Genomic DNA, 25,113 nt, shown 5'->3' with positions numbered 1-25,113 from the left:
AAAAATGGAGGTTCTAGCCCCTTCCAGAGCTGAAATATCGAAACTCAAAAATTCGGCCCGAAAAAAAAACGACAGTGGTACCCCTTACGTTTTTTTTTTTTGGGCGAAAAATAAAGTTTCTCCAATCTTCCCAAAACTCTGGATTCTGATAGAGGGCCATGAGACTTAGACCTGAGTGCAAAAATGGAGGCTCTAGCCCCTTCCAGAGCTGAGATATCGAAACTCAAAAATTCGGCCCGAAAAAAAAACGACAGTGGTACCCCTTACGTTTTTTTTTTTTGGGCGAAAAATTAAGTTTCTCCAATCTTCCCAAAACTCTGGATTCTGATAGAGGGCCACGAGACTTAGACCTGAGTGCAAAAATGGAGGCTCTAGCCCCTTCCAGAGCTGAGATATCGAAACTCAAAAATTCGGCCCGAAAAAAAAACGACAGTGGTACCCCTTACGTTTTTTTTTTTGGGCGAAAAATTAAGTTTCTCCAATCTTCCCAAAACTCTGGATTCTGATAGAGGGTCATGAGACTTAGACATGAGTGCAAAAATGGAGGCTCTAGCCCCTTCCAGAGCTGAGATATCGAAACTCAAAAATTCGTCCCGAAAAAAAAACGACAGTGGTACCCCTTACGTTTTTTTTTTTTGGGCGAAAAATTAAGTTTCTCCAATCTTCCCAAAACTCTGGATTCTGATAGAGGGCCATGAGACTTAGACCTGAGTGCAAAAATGGAGGTTCTAGCCCCTTCCAGAGCTGAAATATCGAAACTCAAAAATTCGGCCCGAAAAAAAAACGACAGTGGTACCCCTTACGTTTTTTTTTTTTGGACGAAAAATTAAATTTCTCCAATCTTCCCAAAACTCTGGATTCTGATAGAGGGTCATGAGACTTAGACCTGAGTGCAAAAATGGAGGCTCTAGCCCCTTCCAGAGCTGAGATATCGAAACTCAAAAATTAGTCCCGAAAAAAAACACGACAGTGGTACCCCTTACGTTTTTTTTTTTTGGGCGAAAAATTAAGTTTCTCCAATCTTCCCAAAAACTCTGGATTCTGATAGAGGGCCATGAGACTTAGACCTGAGTGCAAAAATGGAGGTTCTAGCCCCTTCCAGAGCTGAAATATCGAAACTCAAAAATTCGGTCCGAAAAAAAAACGACAGTGGTACCCCTTACGTTTTTTTTTTTTGGGCGAAAAAATTAAGTTTCTCCAATCTTCCCAAAAGTCTGGATTCTGATAGAGGGCCATGAGACTTAGACCTGAGTGCAAAAATGGAGGCTCTAGCCCCTTCCAGAGCTGAGATATCGAAACTCAAAAATTCGGCCCGAAAAAAAAACGACAGTGGTACCCCTTACGTTTTTTTTTTTGGGCGAAAAATTAAGTTTCTCCAATCTTCCCAAAACTCTGGATTCTGATAGAGGGTCATGAGACTTAGACCTGAGTGCAAAAATGGAGGCTCTAGCCCCTTCCAGAGCTGAGATATTGAAACTCAAAAATTCGGCCCGAAAAAAAAACGACAGTGGTACCCCTTACGTTTTTTTTTTTGGGCGAAAAATTAAGTTTCTCCAATCTTCCCAAAACTCTGGATTCTGATAGAGGGCCATGAGACTTAGACCTGAGTGCAAAAATGGAGGCTCTAGCCCCTTCCAGAGCTGAGATATGGAAACTCAAAAATTCGGCCCGAAAAAAAAACAACAGTGGTACCCCTTACGTGTTTTTTTTGGGGGGAAAAATTAAGTTTCTCCAATCTTCCCAAAACTCTGGATTCTGATAGAGGGCCATGAGACTTAGACCTGAGTGCAAAAATGGAGGCTCTAGCCCCTTCCAGAGCTGAGATATCGAAACTCAAAAATTCGGCCCGAAAAAAAAACGACAGTGGTACCCCTTACGTTTTTTTTTTTTGGGCGAAAAATTAAGTTTCTCCAATCTTCCCAAAACTCTGGATTCTAATAGAGGGTCATGAGACTTAGACCTGAGTGCAAAAATGGAGGCTCTAGCCTCTTCCAGAGCTGAGATATCGAAACTCAAAAATTCGTCCCGAAAAAAAAACGACAGTGGTACCCCTTACGTTTTTTTTTTTTGGGCGAAAAATTAAGTTTCTCCAATCTTCCCAAAACTCTGGATTCTGATAGAGGGCCATGAGACTTAGACCTGAGTGCAAAAATGGAGGTTCTAGCCCCTTCCAGAGCTGAGATATCGAAACTCAAAAATTCGGCCCGAAAAAAAAAACGACAGTGGTACCCCTTACGTTTTTTTTTTTGGGCGAAAAATTAAGTTTCTCCAATCTTCCCAAAACTCTGGATTCTGATAGAGGGCCATGAGACTTAGACCTTAGTGCAAAAATGGAGGTTCTAGCCCCTTCCAGAGCTGAAATATCGAAACTCAAAAATTCGGCCCCGAAAAAAAAACGACAGTGGTACCCCTTACGTTTTTTTTTTTTGGGCGAAAAATAAAGTTTCTCCAATCTTCCCAAAACTCTGGATTCTGATAGAGGGCCATGAGACTTAGACCTGAGTGCAAAAATGGAGGCTCTAGCCCCTTCCAGAGCTGAGATATCGAAACTCAAAAATTCGGCCCGAAAAAAAAAACGACAGTGGTACCCCTTACGTTTTTTTTTTTTGGGCGAAAAATTAAGTTTCTCCAATCTTCCCAAAACTCTAGATTCTGATAGAGGGCCATGAGACTTAGACCTGAGTGCAAAAATGGAGGCTCTAGCCCCTTCCAGAGCTGAGATATCGAAACTCAAAAATTCGGCCCGAAAAAAAAACGACAGTGGTACCCCTTACGTTTTTTTTTTTGGGCGAAAAATTAAGTTTCTCCAATCTTCCCAAAACTCTGGATTCTGATAGAGGGTCATGAGACTTAGACATGAGTGCAAAAATGGAGGCTCTAGCCCCTTCCAGAGCTGAGATATCGAAACTCAAAAATTCGTCCCGAAAAAAAAACGACAGTGGTACCCCTTACGTTTTTTTTTTTTGGGCGAAAAATTAAGTTTCTCCAATCTTCCCAAAACTCTGGATTCTGATAGAGGGCCATGAGACTTAGACCTGAGTGCAAAAATGGAGGTTCTAGCCCCTTCCAGAGCTGAAATATCGAAACTCAAAAATTCGGCCCGAAAAAAAAACGACAGTGGTACCCCTTACGTTTTTTTTTTTTGGGCGAAAAATAAAGTTTCTCTAATCTTCCCAAAACTCTGGATTCTGATAGAGGGCCATGAGACTTAGACCTGAGTGCAAAAATGGAGGTTCTAGCCCCTTCCAGAGCTGAGATATCGAAACTCAAAAATTCGGCCCGAAAAAAAAACGACAGTGGTACCCCTTACGTTTTTTTTTTTTGGGCGAAAAATTAAGTTTCTCCAATCTTCCCAAAACTCTGGATTCTGATAGAGGGCCATGAGACTTAGACCTGAGTGCAAAAATGGAGGCTCTAGCCCCTTCCAGAGCTGAGATATCGAAACTCAAAAATTCGGCCCGAAAAAAAAACGACAGTGGTACCCCTTACGTTTTTTTTTTTTGGGGCGAAAAATAAAGTTTCTCCAATCTTCCCAAAACTCTGGATTCTGATAGAGGGCCATGAGACTTAGACCTGAGTGCAAAAATGGAGGCTCTAGCCCCTTCCAGAGCTGAGATATCGAAACTCAAAAATTCGGCCCGAAAAAAAAACGACAGTGGTACCCCTTACGTTTTTTTTTTTGGGCGAAAAATTAAGTTTCTCCAATCTTCCCAAAACTCTAGATTCTGATAGAGGGCCATGAGACTTAGACCTGAGTGCAAAAATGGAGGCTCTAGCCCCTTCCAGAGCTGAGATATCGAAACTCAAAAATTCGGCCCGAAAAAAAAACGACAGTGGTACCCCTTACGTTTTTTTTTTTGGGCGAAAAATTAAGTTTCTCCAATCTTCCCAAAACTCTGGATTCTGATAGAGGGTCATGAGACTTAGACATGAGTGCAAAAATGGAGGCTCTAGCCCCTTCCAGAGCTGAGATATCGAAACTCAAAAATTCGTCCCGAAAAAAAAACGACAGTGGTACCCCTTACGTTTTTTTTTTTTGGGCGAAAAATTAAGTTTCTCCAATCTTCCCAAAACTCTGGATTCTGATAGAGGGCCATGAGACTTAGACCTGAGTGCAAAAATGGAGGTTCTAGCCCCTTCCAGAGCTGAAATATCGAAACTCAAAAATTCGGCCCGAAAAAAAAACGACAGTGGTACCCCTTACGTTTTTTTTTTTGGGCGAAAAATTAAGTTTCTCCAATCTTCACAAAACTCTGGATTCTGATAGAGGGCCATGAGACTTAGACCTGAGTGCAAAAATGGAGGCTCTAGCCCCTTCCAGAGCTGAGATATCGAAACTCAAAAATTCGGCCCGAAAAAAAAACGACAGTGGTACCCCTTACGTTTTTTTTTTTTGGGCGAAAAATTAAGTTTCTCCAATCTTCCCAAAACTCTGGATTCTGATAGAGGGCCATGAGACTTAGACCTGAGTGCAAAAATGGAGGCTCTAGCCCCTTCCAGAGCTGAGATATCGAAACTCAAAAATTCGGCCCGAAAAAAAAACGACAGTGGTACCCCTTACGTTTTTTTTTTTTGGACGAAAAATTAAGTTTCTCCAATCTTCCCAAAACTCTGGATTCTGATAGAGGGCCATGAGACTTAGACCTGAGTGCAAAAATGGAGGCTCTAGCCCCTTCCAGAGCTGAGATATCGAAACTCAAAAATTCGGCCCGAAAAAAAAACGACAGTGGTACCCCTTACGTTTTTTTTTTTGGGCGAAAAATTAAGTTTCTCCAATCTTCCAAAAACTCTGGATTCTGATAGAGGGCCATGAGACTTAGACCTGAGTGCAAAAATGGAGGCTCTAGCCCCTTCCAGAGCTGAGATATCGAAACTCAAAAATTCGGCCCGAAAAAAAAACGACAGTGGTACCCCTTACGTTTTTTTTTTTTTGGGCGAAAAAATTAAGTTTCTCCAATCTTCCCAAAAGTCTGGATTCTGATAGAGGGCCATGAGACTTAGACCTGAGTGCAAAAATGGAGGCTCTAGCCCCTTCCAGAGCTGAGATATCGAAACTCAAAAATTCGGCCCGAAAAAAAAACGACAGTGGTACCCCTTACGTTTTTTTTTTTGGGGCGAAAAATTAAGTTTCTCCAATCTTCCCAAAACTCTGGATTCTGATAGAGGGTCATGAGACTTGGACCTGAGTGCAAAAATGGAGGCTCTAGCCCCTTCCAGAGCTGAGATATCGAAACTCAAAAATTCGGCCCGAAAAAAAAACGACAGTGGTACCCCTTACGTTTTTTTTTTTGGGCGAAAAATTAAGTTTCTCCAATCTTCCCAAAACTCTGGATTCTGATAGAGGGTCATGAGACTTAGACATGAGTGCAAAAATGGAGGCTCTAGCCCCTTCCAGAGCTGAGATATCGAAACTCAAAAATTCGTCCCGAAAAAAAAACGACAGTGGTACCCCTTACGTTTTTTTTTTTTGGGCGAAAAAATAAGTTTCTCCAATCTTCCCAAAACTCTGGATTCTGATAGAGGGCCATGAGACTTAGACCTGAGTGCAAAAATGGAGGTTCTAGCCCCTTCCAGAGCTGAAATATCGAAACTCAAAAATTCGGCCCGAAAAAAAAAACGACAGTGGTACCCCTTACGGTTTTTTTTTTGGGCGAAAAATTAAGTTTCTCCAATCTTCACAAAACTCTGGATTCTGATAGAGGGCCATGAGACTTAGACCTGAGTGCAAAAATGGAGGCTCTAGCCCCTTCCAGAGCTGAGATATCGAAACTCAAAAATTCGGCCCGAAAAAAAAACGACAGTGGTACCCCTTACGTTTTTTTTTTTTGGGCGAAAAATTAAGTTTCTCCAATCTTCCCAAAACTCTGGATTCTGATAGAGGGCCATGAGACTTAGACCTGAGTGCAAAAATGGAGGCTCTAGCCCCTTCCAGAGCTGAGATATCGAAACTCAAAAATTCGGCCCGAAAAAAAAACGACAGTGGTACCCCTTACGTTTTTTTTTTTTGGACGAAAAATTAAGTTTCTCCAATCTTCCCAAAACTCTGGATTCTGATAGAGGGCCATGAGACTTAGACCTGAGTGCAAAAATGGAGGCTCTAGCCCCTTCCAGAGCTGAGATATCGAAACTCAAAAATTCGGCCCGAAAAAAAAACGACAGTGGTACCCCTTACGTTTTTTTTTTTGGGCGAAAAATTAAGTTTCTCCAATCTTCCAAAAACTCTGGATTCTGATAGAGGGCCATGAGACTTAGACCTGAGTGCAAAAATGGAGGCTCTAGCCCCTTCCAGAGCTGAGATATCGAAACTCAAAAATTCGGCCCGAAAAAAAAACGACAGTGGTACCCCTTACGTTTTTTTTTTTTGGGCGAAAAATTAAGTTTCTCCAATCTTCCCAAAACTCTGGATTCTGATAGAGGGTCATGAGACTTAGACCTGAGTGCAAAAATGGAGGCTCTAGCCCCTTCCAGAGCTGAGATATCGAAACTCAAAAATTCGGCCCGAAAAAAAAACGACAGTGGTACCCCTTACGTTTTTTTTTTTGGGCGAAAAATTAAGTTTCTCCAATCTTCCCAAAACTCTGGATTCTGATAGAGGGCCATGAGACTTAGACCTGAGTGCAAAAATGGAGGCTCTAGCCCCTTCCAGAGCTGAGATATCGAAACTCAAAAATTCGGCCCGAAAAAAAAAACGACAGTGGTACCCCTTACGTTTTTTTTTTTGGGCGAAAAATAAAGTTTCTCCAATCTTCCCAAAACTCTGGATTCTGATAGAGGGCCATGAGACTTAGACCTGAGTGCAAAAATGGAGGCTCTAGCCCCTTCCAGAGCTGAGATATCGAAACTCAAAAATTCGTCCCGAAAAAAAAAACGACAGTGGTACCCCTTACGTTTTTTTTTTTTGGGCGAAAAATTAAGTTTCTCCAATCTTCCCAAAACTCTGGATTCTGATAGAGGGCCATGAGACTTAGACCTGAGTGCAAAAATGGAGGTTCTAGCCCCTTCCAGAGCTGAAATATCGAAACTCAAAAATTCGGCCCGAAAAAAAAACGACAGTGGTACCCCTTACGTTTTTTTTTTTTGGGCGAAAAATAAAGTTTCTCCAATCTTCCCAAAACTCTGGATTCTGATAGAGGGCCATGAGACTTAGACCTGAGTGCAAAAATGGAGGCTCTAGCCCCTTCCAGAGCTGAGATATCGAAACTCAAAAATTCGGCCCGAAAAAAAAACGACAGTGGTACCCCTTACGTTTTTTTTTTTTGGGCGAAAAATTAAGTTTCTCCAATCTTCCCAAAACTCTGGATTCTGATAGAGGGCCACGAGACTTAGACCTGAGTGCAAAAATGGAGGCTCTAGCCCCTTCCAGAGCTGAGATATCGAAACTCAAAAATTCGGCCCGAAAAAAAAACGACAGTGGTACCCCTTACGTTTTTTTTTTTGGGCGAAAAATTAAGTTTCTCCAATCTTCCCAAAACTCTGGATTCTGATAGAGGGTCATGAGACTTAGACATGAGTGCAAAAATGGAGGCTCTAGCCCCTTCCAGAGCTGAGATATCGAAACTCAAAAATTCGTCCCGAAAAAAAAACGACAGTGGTACCCCTTACGTTTTTTTTTTTTGGGCGAAAAATTAAGTTTCTCCAATCTTCCCAAAACTCTGGATTCTGATAGAGGGCCATGAGACTTAGACCTGAGTGCAAAAATGGAGGCTCTAGCCCCTTCCAGAGCTGAGATATCGAAACTCAAAAATTCGGCCCGAAAAAAAAACGACAGTGGTACCCCTTACGTTTTTTTTTTTTGGACGAAAAATTAAGTTTCTCCAATCTTCCCAAAACTCTGGATTCTGATAGAGGGCCATGAGACTTAGACCTGAGTGCAAAAATGGAGGCTCTAGCCCCTTCCAGAGCTGAGATATCGAAACTCAAAAATTCGTCCCGAAAAAAAAAACGACAGTGGTACCCCTTACGTTTTTTTTTTGGGCGTAAAATTAAGTTTCTCCAATCTTCCCAAAACTCTGGATTCTGATAGAGGGTCATGAGACTTAGACCTGAGTGCAAAAATGGAGGCTCTAGCCCCTTCCAGAGCTGAGATATCGAAACTCAAAAATTCGTCCCGAAAAAAAACACGACAGTGGTACCCCTTACGTTTTTTTTTTTTGGGCGAAAAATTAAGTTTCTCCAATCTTCCCAAAACTCTGGATTCTGATAGAGGGCCATGAGACTTAGACCTGAGTGCAAAAATGGAGGTTCTAGCCCCTTCCAGAGCTGAAATATCGAAACTCAAAAATTCGGTCCGAAAAAAAAACGACAGCGGTACCCCTTACGTTTTTTTTTTTTGGGCGAAAAAATTAAGTTTCTCCAATCTTCCCAAAAGTCTGGATTCTGATAGAGGGCCATGAGACTTAGACCTGAGTGCAAAAATGGAGGCTCTAGCCCCTTCCAGAGCTGAGATATCGAAACTCAAAAATTCGGCCCGAAAAAAAAACGACAGTGGTACCCCTTACGTTTTTTTTTTTGGGCGAAAAATTAAGTTTCTCCAATCTTCCCAAAACTCTGGATTCTGATAGAGGGTCATGAGACTTAGACCTGAGTGCAAAAATGGAGGCTCTAGCCCCTTCCAGAGCTGAGATATTGAAACTCAAAAATTCGGCCCGAAAAAAAAACGACAGTGGTACCCCTTACGTTTTTTTTTTTGGGCGAAAAATTAAGTTTCTCCAATCTTCCCAAAACTCTGGATTCTGATAGAGGGCCATGAGACTTAGACCTGAGTGCAAAAATGGAGGCTCTAGCCCCTTCCAGAGCTGAGATATGGAAACTCAAAAATTCGGCCCGAAAAAAAAACGACAGTGGTACCCCTTACGTTTTTTTTTTTGGGCGAAAAATTAAGTTTCTCCAATCTTCCCAAAACTCTGGATTCTGATAGAGGGCCATGAGACTTAGACCTGAGTGCAAAAATGGAGGCTCTAGCCCCTTCCAGAGCTGAGATATGGAAACTCAAAAATTCGGCCCGAAAAAACAACAACAGTGGTACCCCTTACGTGTTTTTTTTGGGGGGAAAAATTAAGTTTCTCCAATCTTCCCAAAACTCTGGATTCTGATAGAGGGCCATGAGACTTAGACCTGAGTGCAAAAATGGAGGCTCTAGCCCCTTCCAGAGCTGAGATATCGAAACTCAAAAATTCGGCCCGAAAAAAAAACGACAGTGGTACCCCTTACGTTTTTTTTTTTTGGGCGAAAAATTAAGTTTCTCCAATCTTCCCAAAACTCTGGATTCTAATAGAGGGTCATGAGACTTAGACCTGAGTGCAAAAATGGAGGCTCTAGCCTCTTCCAGAGCTGAGATATCGAAACTCAAAAATTCGTCCCGAAAAAAAAAACGACAGTGGTACCCCTTACGTTTTTTTTTTTTGGGCGAAAAATTAAGTTTCTCCAATCTTCCCAAAACTCTGGATTCTGATAGAGGGCCATGAGACTTAGACCTGAGTGCAAAAATGGAGGTTCTAGCCCCTTCCAGAGCTGAGATATCGAAACTCAAAAATTCGGCCCGAAAAAAAAAACGACAGTGGTACCCCTTACGTTTTTTTTTTTGGGCGAAAAATTAAGTTTCTCCAATCTTCCCAAAACTCTGGATTCTGATAGAGGGCCATGAGACTTAGACCTGAGTGCAAAAATGGAGGCTCTAGCCCCTTCCAGAGCTGAAATATCGAAACTCAAAAATTCGGCCCGAAAAAAAAACGACAGTGGTACCCCTTACGTTTTTTTTTTTGGGCGAAAAATTAAGTTTCTCCAATCTTCCCAAAACTCTGGATTCTGATAGAGGGCCATGAGACTTAGACCTGAGTGCAAAAATGGAGGCTCTAGCCCCTTCCAGAGCTGAGATATCGAAACTCAAAAATTCGTCCCGAAAAAAAAAACGACAGTGGTACCCCTTACGTTTTTTTTTTTGGGCGAAAAATTAAGTTTCTCCAATCTTCCCAAAACTCTGGATTCTGATAGAGGGCCATGAGACTTAGACCTGAGTGCAAAAATGGAGGCTCTAGCCCCTTCCAGAGCTGAAATATCGAAACTCAAAAATTCGGCCCGAAAAAAAAACGACAGTGGTACCCCTTACGTTTTTTTTTTTTGGGCGAAAAATTAAGTTTCTCCAATCTTCCCAAAACTCTGGATTCTGATAGAGGGCCATAAGACTTAGACCTGAGTGCAAAAATGGAGGCTCTAGCCCCTTCCAGAGCTGAGATATCGAAACTCAAAATTCGTCCCGAAAAAAAAACGACAGTGGTACCCCTTACGTTTTTTTTTTTGGGCGAAAAATTAAGTTTCTCCAATCTTCCCAAAACTCTGGATTCTGATAGAGGGTCATGAGACTTAGACCTGAGTGCAAAAATGGAGGCTCTAGCCCCTTCCAGAGCTGAGATATCGAAACTCAAAAATTCGTCCCGAAAAAAAAACGACAGTGGTACCCCTTACGTTTTTTTTTTTTTGGGCGAAAAATTAAGTTTCTCCAATCTTCCCAAAACTCTGGATTCTGATAGAGGGCCATGAGACTTAGACCTGAGTGCAAAAATGGAGGTTCTAGCCCCTTCCAGAGCTGAAATATCGAAACTCAAAAATTCGGCCCGAAAAAAAAACGACAGTGGTACCCCTTACGTTTTTTTTTTTTTGGGCGAAAAATAAAGTTTCTCCAATCTTCCCAAAACTCTGGATTCTGATAGAGGGCCATGAGACTTAGACCTGAGTGCAAAAATGGAGGCTCTAGCCCCTTCCAGAGCTGAGATATCGAAACTCAAAAATTCGTCCCGAAAAAAAAAACGACAGTGGTACCCCTTACGTTTTTTTTTTGGGCGAAAAAATTAAGTTTCTCCAATCTTCCCAAAAGGCTGGATTCTGATAGAGGGCCATGAGACTTAGACCTGAGTGCAAAAATGGAGGCTCTAGCCCCTTCCAGAGCTGAGATATCGAAACTCAAAAATTTGGCCCGAAAAAAAAAACGACAGTGGTACCCCTTACGTTTTTTTTTTTGGGCGAAAAATTAAGTTTCTCCAATCTTCCCAAAACTCTGGATTCTGATAGAGGGCCATGAGACTTAGACCTGAGTGCAAAAATGGAGGTTCTAGCCCCTTCCAGAGCTGAGATATCGAAACTCAAAAATTCGGCCCGAAAAAAAAAACGACAGTGGTACCCCTTACGTTTTTTTTTTTTGGGCGAAAAATTAAGTTTCTCCAATCTTCCCAAAACTCTGGATTCTGATAGAGGGCCATGAGACTTAGACCTGAGTGCAAAAATGGAGGCTCTAGCCCCTTCCAGAGCTGAGATATCGAAACTCAAAAATTCGGCCCGAAAAAAAAACGACAGTGGTACCCCTTACGTTTTTTTTTTTGGGCGAAAAATTAAGTTTCTCCAATCTTCCCAAAACTCTGGATTCTGATAGAGGGCCATAAGACTTAGACCTGAGTGCAAAAATGGAGGCTCTAGCCCCTTCCAGAGCTGAGATATCGAAACTCAAAAATTCGTCCCGAAAAAAAAACGACAGTGGTACCCCTTACGTTTTTTTTTTTTGGGCGAAAAATTAAGTTTCTCCAATCTTCCCAAAACTCTGGATTCTGATAGAGGGTCATGAGACTTAGACCTGAGTGCAAAAATGGAGGCTCTAGCCCCTTCCAGAGCTGAGATATCGAAACTCAAAAATTCGTCCCGAAAAAAAAACGACAGTGGTACCCCTTACGTTTTTTTTTTTTGGGCGAAAAATTAAGTTTCTCCAATCTTCCCAAAACTCTGGATTCTGATAGAGGGCCATGAGACTTAGACCTGAGTGCAAAAATGGAGGTTCTAGCCCCTTCCAGAGCTGAAATATCGAAACTCAAAAATTCGGCCCGAAAAAAAAACGACAGTGGTACCCCTTACGTTTTTTTTTTTTGGGCGAAAAATAAAGTTTCTCCAATCTTCCCAAAACTCTGGATTCTGATAGAGGGCCATGAGACTTAGACCTGAGTGCAAAAATGGAGGCTCTAGCCCCTTCCAGAGCTGAGATATCGAAACTCAAAAATTCGGCCCGAAAAAAAAACGACAGTGGTACCCCTTACGTTTTTTTTTTTGGGCGAAAAATTAAGTTTCTCCAATCTTCCCAAAAGTCTGGATTCTGATAGAGGGCCATGAGACTTAGACCTGAGTGCAAAAATGGAGGCTCTAGCCCCTTCCAGAGCTGAGATATCGAAACTCAAAAATTCGGCCCGAAAAAAAAACGACAGTGGTACCCCTTACGTTTTTTTTTTTGGGCGAAAAATTAAGTTTCTCCAATCTTCCCAAAACTCTGGATTCTGATAGAGGGTCATGAGACTTAGACCTGAGTGCAAAAATGGAGGCTCTAGCCCCTTCCAGAGCTGAGATATTGAAACTCAAAAATTCGGCCCGAAAAAAAAACGACAGTGGTACCCCTTACGTTTTTTTTTTTGGGCGAAAAATTAAGTTTCTCCAATCTTCCCAAAACTCTGGATTCTGATAGAGGGCCATGAGACTTAGACCTGAGTGCAAAAATGGAGGCTCTAGCCCCTTCCAGAGCTGAGATATGGAAACTCAAAAATTCGGCCCGAAAAAAAAACGACAGTGGTACCCCTTACGTTTTTTTTTTTGGGCGAAAAATTAAGTTTCTCCAATCTTCCCAAAACTCTGGATTCTGATAGAGGGCCATGAGACTTAGACCTGAGTGCAAAAATGGAGGCTCTAGCCCCTTCCAGAGCTGAGATATGGAAACTCAAAAATTCGGCCCGAAAAAACAACAACAGTGGTACCCCTTACGTGTTTTTTTTGGGGGGAAAAATTAAGTTTCTCCAATCTTCCCAAAACTCTGGATTCTGATAGAGGGCCATGAGACTTAGACCTGAGTGCAAAAATGGAGGCTCTAGCCCCTTCCAGAGCTGAGATATCGAAACTCAAAAATTCGGCCCGAAAAAAAAACGACAGTGGTACCCCTTACGTTTTTTTTTTTTGGGCGAAAAATTAAGTTTCTCCAATCTTCCCAAAACTCTGGATTCTAATAGAGGGTCATGAGACTTAGACCTGAGTGCAAAAATGGAGGCTCTAGCCTCTTCCAGAGCTGAGATATCGAAACTCAAAAATTCGTCCCGAAAAAAAAAACGACAGTGGTACCCCTTACGTTTTTTTTTTTTGGGCGAAAAATTAAGTTTCTCCAATCTTCCCAAAACTCTGGATTCTGATAGAGGGCCATGAGACTTAGACCTGAGTGCAAAAATGGAGGTTCTAGCCCCTTCCAGAGCTGAGATATCGAAACTCAAAAATTCGGCCCGAAAAAAAAAACGACAGTGGTACCCCTTACGTTTTTTTTTTTGGGCGAAAAATTAAGTTTCTCCAATCTTCCCAAAACTCTGGATTCTGATAGAGGGCCATGAGACTTAGACCTGAGTGCAAAAATGGAGGCTCTAGCCCCTTCCAGAGCTGAAATATCGAAACTCAAAAATTCGGCCCGAAAAAAAAACGACAGTGGTACCCCTTACGTTTTTTTTTTTGGGCGAAAAATTAAGTTTCTCCAATCTTCCCAAAACTCTGGATTCTGATAGAGGGCCATGAGACTTAGACCTGAGTGCAAAAATGGAGGCTCTAGCCCCTTCCAGAGCTGAGATATCGAAACTCAAAAATTCGTCCCGAAAAAAAAAACGACAGTGGTACCCCTTACGTTTTTTTTTTTGGGCGAAAAATTAAGTTTCTCCAATCTTCCCAAAACTCTGGATTCTGATAGAGGGCCATGAGACTTAGACCTGAGTGCAAAAATGGAGGCTCTAGCCCCTTCCAGAGCTGAAATATCGAAACTCAAAAATTCGGCCCGAAAAAAAAACGACAGTGGTACCCCTTACGTTTTTTTTTTTTGGGCGAAAAATTAAGTTTCTCCAATCTTCCCAAAACTCTGGATTCTGATAGAGGGCCATAAGACTTAGACCTGAGTGCAAAAATGGAGGCTCTAGCCCCTTCCAGAGCTGAGATATCGAAACTCAAAATTCGTCCCGAAAAAAAAACGACAGTGGTACCCCTTACGTTTTTTTTTTTGGGCGAAAAATTAAGTTTCTCCAATCTTCCCAAAACTCTGGATTCTGATAGAGGGTCATGAGACTTAGACCTGAGTGCAAAAATGGAGGCTCTAGCCCCTTCCAGAGCTGAGATATCGAAACTCAAAAATTCGTCCCGAAAAAAAAACGACAGTGGTACCCCTTACGTTTTTTTTTTTTGGGCGAAAAATTAAGTTTCTCCAATCTTCCCAAAACTCTGGATTCTGATAGAGGGCCATGAGACTTAGACCTGAGTGCAAAAATGGAGGTTCTAGCCCCTTCCAGAGCTGAAATATCGAAACTCAAAAATTCGGCCCGAAAAAAAAACGACAGTGGTACCCCTTACGTTTTTTTTTTTTTTGGGCGAAAAATAAAGTTTCTCCAATCTTCCCAAAACTCTGGATTCTGATAGAGGGCCATGAGACTTAGACCTGAGTGCAAAAATGGAGGCTCTAGCCCCTTCCAGAGCTGAGATATCGAAACTCAAAAATTCGTCCCGAAAAAAAAAACGACAGTGGTACCCCTTACGTTTTTTTTTTGGGCGAAAAAATTAAGTTTCTCCAATCTTCCCAAAAGGCTGGATTCTGATAGAGGGCCATGAGACTTAGACCTGAGTGCAAAAATGGAGGCTCTAGCCCCTTCCAGAGCTGAGATATCGAAACTCAAAAATTTGGCCCGAAAAAAAAAACGACAGTGGTACCCCTTACGTTTTTTTTTTTGGGCGAAAAATTAAGTTTCTCCAATCTTCCCAAAACTCTGGATTCTGATAGAGGGCCATGAGACTTAGACCTGAGTGCAAAAATGGAGGTTCTAGCCCCTTCCAGAGCTGAGATATCGAAACTCAAAAATTCGGCCCGAAAAAAAAAACGACAGTGGTACCCCTTACGTTTTTTTTTTTTGGGCGAAAAATTAAGTTTCTCCAATCTTCCCAAAACTCTGGATTCTGATAGAGGGCCATGAGACTTAGACCTGAGTGCAAAAATGGAGGCTCTAGCCCCTTCCAGAGCTGAGATATCGAAACTCAAAAATTCGGCCCGAAAAAAAAACGACAGTGGTACCCCTTACGTTTTTTTTTTTGGGCGAAAAATTAAGTTTCTCCAATCTTCCCAAAACTCTGGATTCTGATAGAGGGCCATAAGACTTAGACCTGAGTGCAAAAATGGAGGCTCTAGCCCCTTCCAGAGCTGAGATATCGAAACTCAAAAATTCGTCCCGAAAAAAAAACGACAGTGGTACCCCTTACGTTTTTTTTTTTTGGGCGAAAAATTAAGTTTCTCCAATCTTCCCAAAACTCTGGATTCTGATAGAGGGTCATGAGACTTAGACCTGAGTGCAAAAATGGAGGCTCTAGCCCCTTCCAGAGCTGAGATATCGAAACTCAAAAATTCGTCCCGAAAAAAAAACGACAGTGGTACCCCTTACGTTTTTTTTTTTTGGGCGAAAAATTAAGTTTCTCCAATCTTCCCAAAACTCTGGATTCTGATAGAGGGCCATGAGACTTAGACCTGAGTGCAAAAATGGAGGTTCTAGCCCCTTCCAGAGCTGAAATATCGAAACTCAAAAATTCGGCCCGAAAAAAAAACGACAGTGGTACCCCTTACGTTTTTTTTTTTGGGCGAAAAATAAAGTTTCTCCAATCTTCCCAAAACTCTGGATTCTGATAGAGGGCCATGAGACTTAGACCTGAGTGCAAAAATGGAGGCTCTAGCCCCTTCCAGAGCTGAGATATCGAAACTCAAAAATTCGGCCCGAAAAAAAAACGACAGTGGTACCCCTTACGTTTTTTTTTTTGGGCGAAAAATTAAGTTTCTCCAATCTTCCCAAAACTCTGGATTCTGATAGAGGGCCATAAGACTTAGACCTGAGTGCAAAAATGGAGGCTCTAGCCCCTTCCAGAGCTGAGATATCGAAACTCAAAAATTCGTCCCGAAAAAAAAACGACAGTGGTACCCCTTACGTTTTTTTTTTTTTGGGCGAAAAATTAAGTTTCTCCAATCTTCCCAAAACTCTGGATTCTGATAGAGGGCCATGAGACTTAGACCTGAGTGCAAAAATGGAGGTTCTAGCCCCTTCCAGAGCTGAAATATCGAAACTCAAAAATTCGGCCCGAAAAAAAAACGACAGTGGTACCCCTTACGTTTTTTTTTTTTGGGCGAAAAATAAAGTTTCTCCAATCTTCCCAAAACTCTGGATTCTGATAGAGGGCCATGAGACTTAGACCTGAGTGCAAAAATGGAGGCTCTAGCCCCTTCCAGAGCTGAGATATCGAAACTCAAAAATTCGTCCCGAAAAAAAAAACGACAGTGGTACCCCTTACGTTTTTTTTTTGGGCGAAAAAATTAAGTTTCTCCAATCTTCCCAAAAGGCTGGATTCTGATAGAGGGCCATGAGACTTAGACCTGAGTGCAAAAATGGAGGCTCTAGCCCCTTCCAGAGCTGAGATATCGAAACTCAAAAATTTGGCCCGAAAAAAAAAACGACAGTGGTACCCCTTACGTTTTTTTTTTTGGGCGAAAAATTAAGTTTCTCCAATCTTCCCAAAACTCTGGATTCTGATAGAGGGCCATGAGACTTAGACCTGAGTGCAAAAATGGAGGTTCTAGCCCCTTCCAGAGCTGAGATATCGAAACTCAAAAATTCGGCCCGAAAAAAAAAACGACAGTGGTACCCCTTACGTTTTTTTTTTTGGGCGAAAAATTAAGTTTCTCCAATCTTCCCAAAACTCTGGATTCTGATAGAGGGCCATGAGACTTAGACCTGAGTGCAAAAATGGAGGCTCTAGCCCCTTCCAGAGCTGAGATATCGAAACTCAAAAATTCGGCCCGAAAAAAAAACGACAGTGGTACCCCTTACGTTTTTTTTTTTGGGCGAAAAATTAAGTTTCTCCAATCTTCCCAAAACTCTGGATTCTGATAGAGGGCCATAAGACTTAGACCTGAGTGCAAAAATGGAGGCTCTAGCCCCTTCCAGAGCTGAGATATCGAAACTCAAAAATTCGTCCCGAAAAAAAAACGACAGTGGTACCCCTTACGTTTTTTTTTTTTGGGCGAAAAATTAAGTTTCTCCAATCTTCCCAAAACTCTGGATTCTGATAGAGGGTCATGAGACTTAGACCTGAGTGCAAAAATGGAGGCTCTAGCCCCTTCCAGAGCTGAGATATCGAAACTCAAAAATTCGTCCCGAAAAAAAAACGACAGTGGTACCCCTTACGTTTTTTTTTTTTGGGCGAAAAATTAAGTTTCTCCAATCTTCCCAAAACTCTGGATTCTGATAGAGGGCCATGAGACTTAGACCTGAGTGCAAAAATGGAGGTTCTAGCCCCTTCCAGAGCTGAAATATCGAAACTCAAAAATTCGGCCCGAAAAAAAAACGACAGTGGTACCCCTTACGTTTTTTTTTTTTGGGCGAAAAATAAAGTTTCTCCAATCTTCCCAAAACTCTGGATTCTGATAGAGGGCCATGAGACTTAGACCTGAGTGCAAAAATGGAGGCTCTAGCCCCTTCCAGAGCTGAGATATCGAAACTCAAAAATTCGGCCCGAAAAAAAAACGACAGTGGTACCCCTTACGTTTTTTTTTTTTGGGCGAAAAATTAAGTTTCTCCAATCTTCCCAAAACTCTGGATTCTGATAGAGGGCCATGAGACTTAGACCTGAGTGCAAAAATGGAGGCTCTAGCCCCTTCCAGAGCTGAGATATCGAAACTCAAAAATTCGGCCCGAAAAAAAAACGACAGTGGTACCCCTTACGTTTTTTTTTTTTGGGCGAAAAATTAAGTTTCTCCAATCTTCCCAAAACTCTGGATTCTGATAGAGGGCCATGAGACTTAGACCTGAGTGCAAAAATGGAGGCTCTAGCCCCTTCCAGAGCTGAGATATCGAAACTCAAAAATTCGGCCCGAAAAAAAAACGACAGTGGTACCCCTTACGTTTTTTTTTTTTGGGCGAAAAATTAAGTTTCTCCAATCTTCCCAAAACTCTGGATTCTGATAGAGGGCCATGAGACTTAGACCTGAGTGCAAAAATGGAGGCTCTAGCCCCTTCCAGAGCTGAGATATCGAAACTCAAAAATTCGGCCCGAAAAAAAAAACCACAGTGGTACCCCTTACGTTTTTTTTTTTGGGGCGAAAAAATTAAGTTTCTCCAATCTTCCCAAAAGTCTGGATTCTGATAGAGGGCCATGAGACTTAGACCTGAGTGCAAAAATGGAGGCTCTAGCCCCTTCCAGAGCTGAGATATCGAATCTCAAAAATTCGTCCCGAAAAAAAAACGACAGTGGTACCCCTTACGTTTTTTTTTTTGGGCGAAAAATTAAGTTTCTCCAATCTTCCCAAAACTCTGGATTCTGATAGAGGGTCATGAGACTTAGACCTGAGTGCAAAAATGGAGGCTCTAGCCCCTTCCAGAGCTGAGATATCGAAACTCAAAAATTCGTCCCGAAAAAAAAAACGACAGTGGTACCCCTTACGGTTTTTTTTTTGGGCGAAAAATTAAGTTTCTCCAATCTTCCCAAAACTCTGGATTCTGATAGAGGGCCATGAGACTTAGACCTGAGTGCAAAAATGGAGGCTCTAGCCCCTTCCAGAGCTGAGATATCGAAACTCAAAAATTCGTCCCGAAAAAAAAACGACAGTGGTACCCCTTACGTTTTTTTTTTTTTTTGGACGAAAAATAAAGTTTCTCCAATCTTCCCAAAACTCTGGATTCTGATAGAGGGCCATGAGACTTAGAGCTGAGTGCAAAAATGGAGGCTCTAGCCCCTTCCAGAGCTGAGATATCGAAACTCAAAAATTCGTCCCGAAAAAAAAACGACAGTGGTACCCCTTACGTTTTTTTTTTGGGCGAAAAAATTAAGTTTCTCCAATCTTCCCAAAAGGCTGGATTCTGATAGAGGGCCATGAGACTTAGACCTGAGTGCAAAAATGGAGGCTCTAGCCCCTTCCAGAGCTGAGATATCGAAACTCAAAAATTCGTCCCGAAAAAAAAACGACAGTGGTACCCCTTACGTTTTTTTTTTTTGGGCGAAAAATTAAGTTTCTCCAATCTTCCCAAAACTCTGGATTCTGATAGAGGGCCATGAGACTTAGACCTGAGTGCAAAAATGGAGGCTCTAGCCCCTTCCAGAGCTGAGATATCGAAACTCAAAAATTCGGCCCGAAAAAAAAACGACAGTGGTACCCCTTACGTTTTTTTTTTGGGCGAAAAAATTAAGTTTCTCCAATCTTCCCAAAAGGCTGGATTCTGATAGAGGGCCATGAGACTTAGACCTGAGTGCAAAAATGGAGGCTCTAGCCCCTTCCAGAGCTGAGATATCGAAACTCAAAAATTCGGCCCGAAAAAAAAACGACAGTGGTACCCCTTACGTTTTTTTTTTTTGGGCGAAAAATAAAGTTTCTCCAATCTTCCCAAAACTCTGGATTCTGATAGAGGGCCATGAGACTTAGACCTGAGTGCAAAAATGGAGGCTCTAGCCCCTTCCAGAGCTGAGATATCGAAACTCAAAAATTCGGCCCGAAAAAAAAACGACAGTGGTACCCCTTACGTTTTTTTTTTGGGCGAAAAAATTAAGTTTCTCCAATCTTCCCAAAAGGCTGGATTCTGATAGAGGGCCATGAGACTTAGACCTGAGTGCAAAAATGGAGGCTCTAGCCCCTTCCAGAGCTGAGATATCGAAACTCAAAAATTCGGCCCGAAAAAAAAACGACAGTGGTACCCCTTACGTTTTTTTTTTTGGGCGAAAAATTAAGTTTCTCCAATCTTCACAAAACTCTGGATTCTGATAGAGGGCCATGAGACTTAGACCTGAGTGCAAAAATGGAGGCTCTAGCCCCTTCCAGAGCTGAGATATCGAAACTCAAAAATTCGGCCCGAAAAAAAAACGACAGTGGTACCCCTTACGTTTTTTTTTTTGGGCGAAAAATTACGTTTCTCCAATCTTCCCAAAACTCTGGATTCTGATAGAGGGCCATGAGACTTAGACCTGAGTGCAAAAATGGAGGCTCTAGCCCCTTCCAGAGCTGAGATATCGAAACTCAAAAATTAGGCCCGAAAAAAAAAGGACAGTGGTACCCCTTACGTTTTTTTTTTTGGGCGAAAAATTAAATTTCTCCAATCTTCCCAAAACTCTGGATTCTGATAGAGGGCCATGAGACTTAGACCTGAGTGCAAAAATGGAGGCTCTAGCCCCTTCCAGAGCTGAGATATCGAAACTCAAAAATTCGGCCCGAAAAAAAAACGACAGTGGTACCCCTTACGTTTTTTTTGGGGGGCGAAAAATTAAGTTTCTCCAATCTTCCCAAAACTCTGGATTCTGATAGAGGGCCATGAGACTTAGACCTGAGTGCAAAAATGGAGGCTCTAGCCCTTTCCAGAGCTGAGATATCGAAACTCAAAAATTCGGCCCGAAAAAAAAACGACAGTGGTACCCCTTACGGTTTTTTTTTGGGGCAAAAAATTAAGTTTCTCCAATCTTCCCAAAACTCTGGATTCTGATAGAGGGCCATGAGACTTAGACCTGAGTGCAAAAATGGAGGCTCTAGCCCCTTCCAGAGCTGAGATATGGAAACTCAAAAATTCTGCCCGAAAAAAAAACGACAGTGGTACCCCTTACGTTTTTTTTTTGGGGCGAAAAATTAAGTTTCTCCAATCTTCCCAAAACTCTGGATTCTGATAGAGTTTCATGAGACTTAGACCTGAGTGCAAAAATAGAGGCTCTAGCCCCTTCCAGAGCTGAGATATCGAAACTCAAAAATTCGGCCCGAAAAAAAAACGACAGTGGTACCCCTTACGTTTTTTTTTTTGGGGCGAAAAATTAAGTTTCTCCAATCTTCCCAAAACTCTGGATTCTGATAGAGGGCCATGAGACTTAGATCTGAGTGCAAAAATGGAGGCTCTAGCCCCTTCCAGAGCTGAGATATCGAAACTCAAAAATTCGGCCCGAATAAAAAACGACAGTGGTACCCCTTACGTTTTTTTTTTTTTGGCGAAAAATTAAGTTTCTCCAATCTTCCCAAAACTCTGGATTCTGATAGAGGGCCATGAGACTTAGACCTGAGTGCAAAAATGGAGGCTCTAGCCCCTTCCAGAGCTGAGATATCGAAACTCAAAAATTCGGCCCGAAAAAAAAACGACAGTGGTACCCCTTACGTTTTTTTTTTTGGGCGAAAAAATTAAGTTTCTCCAATCTTCCCAAAACTCTGGATTCTGATAGAGGGCCATGAGACTTAGACCTGAGTGCAAAAATGGAGGCTCTAGCCCCTTCCAGAGCTGAGATATCGAAACTCAAAAATTCGTCCCGAAAAAAAACCGACAGTGGTACCCCTTACGTTTTTTTTTTTTGGGCGAAAAATTAAGTTTCTCCAATCTTCCCAAAACTCTGGATTCTGATAGAGGGTCATGAGACTTAGACCTGAGTGCAAAAATGGAGGCTCTAGCCCCTCCAGAGCTGAGATATCGAAACTCAAAAATTCGTCCCGAAAAAAAAACGACAGTGGTACCCCTTACGTTTTTTTTTTTTGGGCGAAAAATTAAGTTTCTCCAATCTTCCCAAAACTCTGGATTCTGATAGAGGGCCATGAGACTTAGACCTGAGTGCAAAAATGGAGGTTCTAGCCCCTTCCAGAGCTGAAATATCGAAACTCAAAAATTCGGCCCGAAAAAAAAACGACAGTGGTACCCCTTACGTTTTTTTTTTTGGGCGAAAAATTAAGTTTCTCCAATCTTCCCAAAACTCTGGATTCTGATAGAGGGCCATGAGACTTAGACCTGAGTGCAAAAATGGAGGCTCTAGCCCCTTCCAGAGCTGAGATATCGAAACTCAAAAATTCGGCCCGAAAAAAAAACGACAGTGGTACCCCTTACGTTTTTTTTTTGGGCGAAAAATTAAGTTTCTCCAATCTTCACAAAACTCTGGATTCTGATAGAGGGCCATGAGACTTAGACCTGAGTGCAAAAATGGAGGCTCTAGCCCCTTCCAGAGCTGAGATATCGAAACTCAAAAATTCGGCCCGAAAAAAAAAACGACAGTGGTACCCCTTACGTTTTTTTTTTTGGGCGAAAAATTAAGTTTCTCCAATCTTCCCAAAACTCTGGATTCTGATAGAGGGCCATGAGACTTAGACCTGAGTGCAAAAATGGAGGCTCTAGCCCCTTCCAGAGCTGAGATATCGAAACTCAAAAATTCGGCCCGAAAAAAAACCCACAGTGGTACCCCTTACGTTTTTTTTTTTTGGGCGAAAAATTAAGTTTCTCCAATCTTCCCAAAACTCTGGATTCTGATAGAGGGTCATGAGACTTAGACCTGAGTGCAAAAATGGAGGCTCTAGCCCCTTCCAGAGCTGAGATATCGAAACTCAAAAATTCGGCCCGAAAAAAAAACGACAGTGGTACCCCTTACGTTTTTTTTTTTTGGGCGAAAAATTAAGTTTCTCCAATCTTCCCAAAACTCTGGATTCTGATAGAGGGCAATGAGACTTAGACCTGAGTGCAAAAATGGAGGCTCTAGCCCCTTCCAGAGCTGAGATATCGAAACTCAAAAATTGGGCCCGAAAAAAAAACGACAGTGGTACCCCTTACGTTTTTTTTTTTGGGCGAAAAATTAAGTTTCTCCAATCTTCCCAAAACTCTGGATTCTGATAGAGGGCAATGAGACTTAGACCTGAGTGCAAAAATGGAGGCTCTAGCCCCTTCCAGAGCTGAGATATCGAAACTCAAAAATTGGGCCCGAAAAAAAAACGACAGTGGTACCCCTTACGGTTTTTTTTTTCGGGCGAAAAATTAAGTTTCTCCAATCTTCACAAAACTCTGGATTCTGATAGAGGGCCATGAAACTTAGACCTGAGTGCAAAAATGGAGGCTCTAGCCCCTTCCAGAGCTGAGATATCGAAACTCAAAAATTGGGCCCGAAAAAAAAACGACAGTGGTACCCCTTACGTTTTTTTTTTTCGGGCGAAAAATTAAGTTTCTCCAATCTTCACAAAACTCTGGATTCTGATAGAGGGCCATGAGACTTAGACCTGAGTGCAAAAATGGAGCCTCTAGCCCCTTCCAGAGCTGAGATATGGAAACTCAAAAATTCGGCCCGAAAAAAAAACCGACAGTGGTACCCCTTACGTTTTTTTTTTTGGGCGAAAAATTAAATTTCTCCAATCTTCCCAAAACTCTGGATTCTGATAGAGGGCCGTGAGACTTAGACCTGAGTGCAAAAATGGAGGCTCTAGCCCCTTCCAGAGCTGAGATATCGAAACTCAAAAATTCGGCCCGGAAAAAAAAGGACAGTGGTACCCCTTACGGTTTTTTTTTTTTGGGCGAAAAATTAAGTTTCTCCAATCTTCCCAAAACTCTGGATTCTGATAGATGGCCATGAGACTTAGACCTGAGTGCAAAAATGGAGGCTCTAGCCCCTTCCAGAGCTGAGATATCGAAACTCAAAAATTCGGCCCGAAAAAAAAAAACGACAGTGGTACCCCTTACGTTTTTTTTTTTGGGCGAAAAATTAAGTTTCTCCAATCTTCCCAAAACTCTGGATTCTGATAGAGGGCCATGAGACTTAGACCTGAGTGCAAAAATGGAGGCTCTAGCCCCTTCCAGAGCTGAGATATCGAAACTCAAAAATTCGGCCCGAAAAAAAAAACGACAGTGGTACCCCTTACGTTTTTTTTTTTTGGGCGAAAAATTAAGTTTCTCCAATCTTCCCAAAACTCTGGATTCTGATAGAGGGCCATGAGACTTAGACCTGAGTGCAAAAATGGAGGCTCTAGCCCCTTCCCGAGCTGAGATAGCGAAACTCAAAATTTCGGCCCGAAAAATTAAGTTTCCCCAATCTTCTCAAAACTCTGGATTCTGATAGAGAGCCATGAGACTTAGACCTGAGTGCAAAAATGGAGTCTCTAGATATATCAGGTCTTAAATTTAATTTAGAAGTGTTAATAAAAAGTCTTAAATTTAAATTGTTTATACCTGTAGCCACCCTGATATAATACACAACTGCAAATGAATATATTTATATTTTTCTAGTCAGCTAAATGAATAAATGTAAATATTTCTCTATTGTTTTTAATTTGATTGTCATTCACAATGCTTCATAGGATTGTAGTTTTTCTCAAATCCAAGTACACAGTTGTTGTTGTTTTTTTAAAATCATTTTTGTATGTAAGTTTGTTATGTGACTGGTTGGTTTTGTTCACATGGCTCATAGCACTTTGACCAAATTTATTTATTATTATTATTTTTTAATTGAACGGGAAAATACTTCCGTAACCAATCCTGCTGATCAACAGTTGTGCACTGTTGCACTCTATGAGCTTTCAGTATTAGCATCTTGGACTAATGTGGCTAGAGATGAAACTAACAAAACTATTGAATATATTGCTCTTGCTTTGTATCTGCTTTGTAGTTTCCCAAATGAGCCAATGGAGCATGATGAAGATGATTCAATGTAGAAGTCTACTCCTTTTCTGGGGGACTTCATTCCTCTCCAAGCAGAAGCTGGACATCCTGTGCTTTAACTGACTAAAGCTACTGTAATATTACTGTGTGAGACAGGAGACAATCCTTAGGAACTAAGATCAACAAAAGAACTTAACTGTCATAATCACATCTAGTGTGTGATTTATTCAAATGCTGACTCTGTCCTTGGTGGATTTGAAGGACTTTGACCATTTATTTCTAAGCTTTTATTAATTGCACTTTATATTCATCCATTTAAAAAAAAAATCCTGAGACATTATACATTGTTTGTTTTATTATTATTCATATTGATTTCTCTTCAATGAACATGTAAGGCAGCTTATCCTTGAATGTAAACTACGTATATAGCAAACACAAAGAAAAGGGAACAAAGTGCTTTTTGCTATATCGTTTGCAAGACCATTTGGGCTGATACTAATTTCTGAGGATATTAATTTTCTTTTTTATCACCAAATTGCTTTACAATTAAATTGAAAGTTTTTTTGTGTGAAATGCCATTACACAATTTGCCTGGATTTGTATGTTTTGTAGGCTTTTCAGTTTTCTTCAACATGTTTTGGTATTCTCAGAATTAAATAAAGCTGTATTTTTTAAAACATTT

At 41.5% G+C, this 25,113-nt stretch overlaps 1 protein-coding gene across 1 annotated transcript in view; it reads left to right on the top strand.

Annotated features, from left to right (window-relative positions):
• The window catches only part of hdac7b (histone deacetylase 7b), a 73,022-nt gene extending 47,914 nt beyond the window's left edge, over positions 1-25,108 (top strand). Inside the window, exon 21 of the mRNA XM_039689442.2 lies at positions 24,439-25,108. Coding sequence (XP_039545376.2) covers positions 24,439-24,484 — 46 coding nt within the window. The 3' untranslated portion in view covers positions 24,485-25,108. The remainder of the gene's footprint in view (positions 1-24,438) is intronic.
• Positions 25,109-25,113: the final 5 nt, after the last annotated feature.

Source organism: Pimephales promelas, chromosome 8, assembly GCF_988280905.1.
Source record: "Pimephales promelas chromosome 8, fPimPro1.hap1.1, whole genome shotgun sequence".
Lineage (NCBI taxonomy): Eukaryota > Metazoa > Chordata > Actinopteri > Cypriniformes > Leuciscidae > Pimephales > Pimephales promelas.
Note: the sequence above shows the minus strand (reverse complement) of the source record. Positions and strands in the feature narration are given on the sequence as shown.